Here is an 8,703-nt window from a genome sequence, read left to right as displayed (position 1 = left end):
GCCTCAACGACAATAATATTGCAAATGTTATCTCAACCCAGACTCAACCTACAAGTTCACAGAATAGCAGACAATATTTGCAATCAAAAGTCACACTTCTATCAAGCACAGTAGTGCCAAAAAGTTTTTATTACGAAATATTTTAAAGTAAAAGAAGTTTTCGTATTTGCACGATGTCCATGGATGAATATTGTGTAGGGACCTAATAAAACTAAAATAGATTTACTTAAATTATTTAAATTTTAATATTTATATTAATTATTGTACCTACCTATATAAAATAAATCCTGAAATACTCTGTCATGTATAAAATATTTAATAAAAAACTAAACATTTTTATATTAAGTTTAAATAACATGTCAATAATAATATAACATGGTCATAATTGCTCAAATACTTATAATATAGTTCATAACTTATAACCCTTTAAAAAAAGATTATTTTTGCTCAGTATGGAAAACATTGTAATCAGGTCAAAATGCAATCTTGACAAATTTTAGGTATGCATAAGTATATCCTCTAACAGCTCTAACACCTCAAATGTCAAATGACGACTTTGTTTTAATACATTTAGGGCGGGTTGCATAAACGTCCTGTAACTACTTACAGATCTGTAAGTACGTTAACGGATCTGTAAATAAAATTAGGTGTTGCTTGAACGCTCGGTAAAGTTACCGGCTCTGTAAATTATCGGCTACCGGACCTGTAAACTGCAGATCCGATTTGGGCTCTGTAACTAATTACAGATCGGTTAAAATAATATAATATTATTATTATGATAAGATAAACAAGTTTTACTATCAAAGATTATCAATATTCAATTTATATTATAAATTTTTTAGTTTTTGCGATTATTAAAGAATAAAAAATATTTTTAAGTTAATATACCTACGCGGTTACGCACAATTTTTTGGTTTAATATGGTTTAATTTATTTGGTTACCACGGTTATTAATAATTTTATATTTCTTTATGCAACCCGAGAATAGTTTACACAATCATTAAAAACCTTATAGAGCCGGTAAATTACAGGGCTGGTAACAAATTTACAGACTGTTCTTTATGCAACCCGCCCTTAGGGGTTGTTCAAAATTACCATTTTTAAGTCTATGTCACTGTCACACATCATACTCTCAAATTTCATAGCATGTCCAGGTGTTTTAGAGGGCACTAAGGATCTATTTTCTGGTTAAATTTTCTATAATTCTGCTTAAAAAGCAAAATGCTATATATAAGCTAAGTATTTGTTAAATTTTAAGTGTTGTTAAAAATTTAAAATAAATAATGGTTATTTCAAACTAGAAATTGTTAGTTATTAATTGTTATTGTACTATTACAACAAAACTGCATTACAATTATGTAATAATATGACAATTTTAATTTTCTCCACAACAATGTACCATATAAGATTGTATTATCCCATTATAAAATATGGTGTTTAAAATGGAAAATTTTAGTGTCAGTAATTATATATGTTGGATCATGCATTGTTTGGATCTAGATGTATTACTATATTTTAATTATTAATTAACTTCAATCATAATCCTACCAATGTATAATCAATAAAATATAAATAAAATATGTTTTTTTTTATATAATTTATTCAGCGGTGTTATACAGTATAAAGTGATGTTATTATACTTAAGTTCTTACAAAATTAAGGTATAATAGAATTCTGAATAAAATATTAAAAAAATCTAAAATTTTAACCATAAATATGTTTCTAAGTGTTTATGGGAAAAACCATGATGTAAAATTATAACTGAAAACTATGAATCATTTTTTTTATTTAATGAGCTGCATCAATTTTTTTTTGTTCTTCAATTTGTGGACTTTCTGCTTCTGGTTCATCAAACACGTAATCAATATCTTGATGAGGCCAGAAGGATGGTTTGTTCTGCAAATCCAATGTTAATTCCGGTTGAATATAAGCAGCATCTTCAAAGGTCATTTGGCCAAATGGCAGCAAACTGTTAATTTCAGCAATCCTTTTTTCAGCTTCTTTGATTATCACTGACGATTCAACTTTGAATTCTTCAATACCCTTCATCTAATAATTAAAAACGATACATTTAGCAAATAATAAGACTTGCTAATATTGTCAATGATAAAAGTGAAAAAAAAAATTACAATTTCCTTTTCATGTTTATCAATAGCTGGAGTGTACTTATCCTCAGGATAAGGGATTTTAATTGCATTGTACATTTTCTCAAAATTGTCGACCAACCCAGGCACGGCCACTTTATTTTTATATGCTGCCCAATCAATTTTTAATGGTTCAGCTGGAGAGGCCAACATTCTGTAAGTATTTATTAAGCAAATAAGAATCGTGCATATAACAGTTTAACAAATATTAGAGTCATTAGAAGTCATTTTAACACCGGGCGTATGGCCTTTAAATGACCTCAACATACTTGCGAAGATATCCATCGGACTTGGCTTTGAACGCCAAGTAAGACGCTTTGTCAGCTTCTGGAACTCGTTCAGCAATTGCAGCCCAATTCACAGAAGATTGAGCTATACGTTTAGATGCCATCTTAGATTAAAATTGAATACGAAAACTTGAACAAACAATCAAGACTTCACTAGAGAATTTTCGAGAAATTATGACACTAAAAAATTGGTTAATGGTTATCTGGGAAATATATTTGTGTTATCACATTTGCAGCTGTGCTAAAGAAATATCAGTTTCAACACTTTGAAAGAAATCATTGAACTATATTATAATAACTGAAGCACTGGTCAGTTGCCACACAGTGTTGCCCGAACAAAAATATTAAAAATAGATGGCGAATATATTAGGCATAAAGATTTTTTTTTTTTTTTTTATTGAAGATAAAAGTGTATTTACAATCTATACATACTACATACAGTTGTGTAATATTAATTAAGTAGTGTGGTGACTTAAAAAGAAAAAGAAAAAAATAATAACATTAATTACAGAAAAGGAAGACTCCCAGCGGCCAGCAGTGCCACCTGACAAGAATTAGGCATAAAGATTAGAATATTATTCTAGTCTTCATGATATTAGGTGTTTCTTTCTTTGCATAACATACGGTGCCAATGTATAATTTTATTTTATATCGATATGTCAACATAGTACGTGATACCTAATTTCACATTTGTCACTTTGGCAAGTTTTTTAAATCGTTCAAATCTAATCATACACATCACATAAAAAAACATACAATGCAGGATAAATTAAACATGAATTATTATGTATATCATAAATTAAAATGATATTTAAATAAACTTGTCTGGAAAATAAAATCATTTATAATTATCAACAGTGGTGTACTTAGAGGGGGTGCAGGAGGTGCATTACACCAGGGCCCTTTAGCTATGTTTTATAAATGGAGCCCTTGAGCCCGCAATCGGCCTAATTAACAAGTAGCAACTGAAACTTTACAAGGGACCCGAAAAATTAGATGCACCCCTGTGCTTGAATACATAGAAACGCCACTGGTTATCAATTAAGAATCACGGACGTTTCGCCCCCCCCCCACCCGTTTCGTCTCCGTCAAAAAAACGAGTCCACCGGGAGTTATATAGTTTTATTTATACCTACCCATAGGACGTTTAGCCCCCGGTTAGGTTAGGTTATTACGTTCCAAATTGATTAACTCAAAAAAATAATAGGAGTAAACTAACAAGTTAACAATTTTACGAACATTTATTACCTTTATGACATTATCGATAGATATTTATCTAAATCGAAGGTCTTCTTATCGACAGATGATATTGCTCGACTATTATTTATTTGTCAGACAGTGGAAAAATGTTATAAACTTTTTCTATTTATATTGTAAAGACTAAATAATATTTTATATCTGGCCTGGAACTATAATAGTACACAGAGCAAACTGCGCAGTAATAGTTTGTCTGTGTAATTGCGTGTACGGCTTCAGTGAACTATGGAGGTGTTGACCACGAAAAGAAACAAGAATAGAAATTAGTGTATAACGATTATTTATATTTCAAACAAAAAAATGTGAAAATTGGTATCCGGTGGGTTGTGTGTTCACAAAGGGTTATGTGATGGATCACTTACAACTAACGATGGAATTAATTTTGTTTTAAAGTTTGGAGATCACGATCATAAAGGTAATACTGACTTAATTAATGCGGAAAGAGCTAAATATATTATGAAGAACGCAGCAAAACAAAATTACGATATACCGTCTTGAATTTTTGCACTTGATGTAATCCCACTATCCAACGAAAGTAGACAATTAATTCCGAAAGAAGATTCAATGAAAAGGACTTTACGGCGTGTCCGTAGCAATATTTAGGGGCTAGGTAAATTGAGTCCGAGATAAGTTTGGTACATTTTGAAGGCGGTAAATTGAGTCCCGGGAAAAACAGGTAGTGGGTAAGTTGAGTCCCGGGAAAAAATTGGTAGTAAGTAAATATTTTGATTTATGTTAAGCTATTTATATAAGGATATAATATTTAGATTTATATATATTTTTTTTTTAACTTTTATTTTTAATACATACAATCTATAAATACATTTTACAATAAGCATATTTAGCATGTTCATTACTTGATGAAGTAATCACCCAGCGGCCATCACTTACTGGCAAGAGGGTTAGATTTATATTAATTAAAAATATTAAAAATATAAATTTATAAAAATAATAAAAAATAAATGTCATTATTTATTATACATTACATTATAATCATTATATATTATCATTACATTTCAGTATCAACATCACTATGTCTCTTAAAAAAACACTTAACCCGTCTTTTATAATTACAGTTTTGTTTTTTTCACTTATCATTACTTCCATTTTCCAAAACTTAAAAGAAACACTCAAACACGTTACTATTACTGCAAACACGATACCTATAGTTATCGTTGGGAAAAAAAAAATTATATAATTAATAAAAATGCATGTTGCTATTTTCAAAATCATATACATGCAGTCAACGAATGTCCACAAATCACAAATAAAAATTTTATAGTGCATATTTTTAAATTCCAAATGCATATAAATCGTTTTTCCCTGCGACTTAAATAACCTACTATCTTATTGTTTCCCGGACTCAACTTACCTAATACCTATTTTTCTCTGGGACTCAATTTACCGAGTTAGGGTCATTTGGGACTCAATTTACCAACCCCGAATATTTATCCTAAAATTGAAAAATTGTCGATATTACATTGGAAGAAACACAGTGGAGTACAACCGGTGGAGAACAATCCAGAGCCATTTTTATTTTACATAAAAAATAATTATAATCGTATTATAATCTTTTCTTCAAAAACGTGCCGCGAAATTTTATCTGAAACTAAAATTATTTATATGGACGGAACATTTTTAACTTGTCCTTCTGAATTCTACCAAGTATATGGTATGCGGAAAAAATGGCCACGGAAAAAAAGCCCAAGAAAATAAAAGTGCAATCATTGTAAATTGTAATATTTTATAAAATGTGGTTGATTGTTGATTATACATTGGATTTACAATCATATTATATTTTTATTTCTGTGATAGAATAATACATTTTTACAGAAAATAAGAACAAAATATTAAAAATACAAAATATTCACGTTTCTGGACTTGTGGTAATATAATAATACAGATTGTATTGTTAACTATCACACGTACAAATCTAGTGTTGAATTAACAACAAAACACTTATTAAGGGTTAATTAATAATCATTTACTTGGATTAATTTAACTCATTTATTAATACAATTATTAGAATCAATATTGAATACAAAATGATTTTGACATTATAGCTATTTTAAATATAACTTATTTAGGTTGAACTATAAAGTTAATTCAGCTACACGCTGGTGCAGTGGCGTAGACATGATTTCTGAAAGGGGGGGATAAAAAAAAAAACGACAACTAAATGGGAGGTGAAAATTGGAAAATCCCCCACCCTCTCAAAAATTTTTTCTAAGATACCTAGTTTAATGTTTATGGTAGGTATTCATGTTTAGCATGATTATTTAAAGTCTAATAAAATTAATAAAAAATAAATTTTAAATATTTATAATATTGAAAAATTCAAAATGTGTAAACATAACTTTATAGACATACGTCATACATATTATATATATAATATACTGTATATGTTTGTCTCTATAAATAATAAGATAAGCTATAATAAAGCATAATCGTAGTCGTCAATCGTCATCGACCATTTTGACCAAATAAATATGACTGTTTACTTTGCTAATTTGGTATAAATAAACGAAAATAAAATTATAATAGTATTCAGTAATCAGTATATTGAAAAAACTGTCAAAATTCAATAGCTCGATAGATCACAATTCACAATATGAAAAAATATTACATTATAGTGCATACTACCTACATAATGTAAGCAAAAACAAAAAATAAAGCTAATGGGGGGATCTGACCCCCACGTCCCCCCTTGTCTACGCCACTGCACTGGTGTTACCTTTAACTACCCAAATCACATGATTTACTTGTAAATAAATTTAACTGTACAATAATGATAATTAACTATAAAAAGCTAAGTTAAAACAATACAAAATTTAACAGAAGTCAAAAAGTAAAAAAAAAAATTAATTAAATACTATGATACTATGTATATTATTTAAAATATATCTATAAATAAATGTAAATATATTATGTATAATATATTTTTTTGGGTTTTTTTCCGTGGCCATTTTTTCCACGATTCCAAGTATGAACATATTACATGCAAGCATAAATAATTTAATAATTCAAGTGATGTACGCTTTGCTTCAACGTAAAAATAAAGACACATTCATATTGAGTTATTGTCTGCTATACGGGATCAAATTGTATCGCTTTCAATAATTTCAATTAATTTCGAACAATCTGTAATACAGGCTATCAAGGAAGTATTTCATGATGAAGTATCGGTGCAGTTATGCTATTATCATTTAAACCAGTACCTACATCTGACAAAAAGTTCAGGACTTGGGTAATAAAACATTAAGAAGACAAAAACTTCGGATCATCCGTAAAAATGATTCCTGCATTAGGTAGCATTATTTCTTCCAACCAATTCTGCAAACAGAGATAATTTTTTTTTTTAATAATATTTTTGTTATATACCTATGTATACCTACACGGCTACACATACTTCAGTACTTACTTGGAATTTTTAAAAGGGATGTCAATACTATTCAATTCATTAAAGACAATAGAAGAATTGGAGGACATCTGGACATTTTAGTGTATTTTAATTCTACATACGTTATTGGAACATACAAATCTATTCCTACAGAGTACGGTACGATTAGATTAGTACGACGTCCGCCAATATTTTCTCCGTATATGTGGAACATGTATAATGCTACGAAAGAAGGTTATATGGTCGAACCATCAACGTGTCTGAAGGGTTTAATAATACATTTAAAAATATTGTAAGAATTAAACACCCAAACATTTATATTTTTATCAAGTCCTTACAGATGTGCAATGCATCTGCAGTGACTAATACATTGTCAAAAAAAAAAATCAAATTATAAATATGCCAAAAACCAATCATTGCGAAGTTAAAATAAAACAAATTTTTTTTTATTATTCATGGTACAGCTTCAACTGCTAAGGTTATTAGCTTGTAACAAAATTAGTATTTAGTACATAGTAAAATATGGTTATACAATAGGTTTTAATTTAATAAAAATTATAATATTTGTACAAATGTGACAGGAATAAATAATCATATAATATTTATAATTTACTTAATATAATTGTACCTAAATTATTATTATTATCATTATAATTGTTTTTTTATTTAAGAATTTAAATTTTAAGTTAAAAAAAATATTTAAATTTAATGTTTTAAAATCCCAGGTGCCAAACGTCCTATGGGTAAGTATGAATAAATATTTATATAACTCCCGGGAGCCAAATATCCTATTTTAATAATAGACGGGGGTGAAACGTCCTTTTACCATAAATTAATAATAAACAACATTTGAAAGTAACTTGTACCAAATAAAAAAAACAAATATGGTTTAAATATTATCTTAAATATAATTATAAATATTTTTATAACTAAAAAATTAACTGATATTAAATTTCTAAGTTTGCGTAATGCTAAAAAAATGCAGAAAGGCTTAAACCCCTTCACCCCCCTCACCACCATCGGCACGGCCTTGCAGAGACAAGAACTCAGTATTAACTTAGGTTTTTGTGGCCTTGCATTTTGAAGTGGTATAGTCTTTGGTATAGTAACTAGTAAGTGGCTGCTATCTGATTGATGCATTTAGTATATTATATCATATATGTGATTATATTACCTAGTCAATCACGAACTTAAAATAATAATAATTAAATATAAATTAAAATTTAATGTGATTATAAAATAATTTATCTACGACGATTATAGGATATGTGGTAGGTATCTACTATCTACTATCTTATACCGGAATTGAAACAAATAACAACTAATTGGTCAGTTAGAATTGCATCTTGATCGCGTTTATTTTGAATAAACTGTTGAAAATGCCGAAAGTTTAACCATCTTGGCATACATTTTATATACATATAATAAAATACATGTATATATTTATTAATATTGTATTTTCATGGTATAAGTTCGTTTTTATAAAATAAAAATTTTTAACACAATATACAATATAAATTTTATTTTTCATATAGGTAATATAATTTATAAAATAATATAATACTACCAGTATTATAATGCTACTGGCGATCTTTTTTCCAACTACAAAATGAAA

The 8,703-nt window shown here is 28.3% G+C and overlaps 1 protein-coding gene and 1 pseudogene across 1 annotated transcript; one reads left to right on the top strand and one right to left on the bottom strand.

The window, feature by feature from the left end:
• Positions 1–1,578: 1,578 nt before the first annotated feature.
• On the bottom strand, positions 1,579–2,648 carry LOC107167258 (ATP synthase subunit d, mitochondrial-like). Its single transcript, XM_015516223.2, has 3 exons — positions 2,414–2,648; positions 2,130–2,298; positions 1,579–2,049 (listed from the first exon to the last, which is right to left on the bottom strand). Exons 1-3 carry the CDS (start codon positions 2,533–2,535, stop codon positions 1,789–1,791), a joined length of 552 nt encoding a protein of 183 aa, XP_015371709.1. The 5' UTR covers positions 2,536–2,648; the 3' UTR covers positions 1,579–1,788.
• A 1,265-nt stretch (positions 2,649–3,913) lies between these two features.
• On the top strand, positions 3,914–7,565 carry LOC149057268 (uncharacterized; annotated as a pseudogene).
• The last annotated feature ends 1,138 nt before the right edge of the window (positions 7,566–8,703 follow it).

Source organism: Diuraphis noxia, unplaced genomic scaffold, assembly GCF_037042655.1.
Source record: "Diuraphis noxia isolate RWA-SAM2 unplaced genomic scaffold, SU_Dnox_SAM2 contig0003, whole genome shotgun sequence".
Taxonomy (NCBI): Eukaryota; Metazoa; Arthropoda; class Insecta; order Hemiptera; family Aphididae; genus Diuraphis; species Diuraphis noxia.
This window is presented reverse-complemented; position numbering and strand designations above follow the sequence as displayed.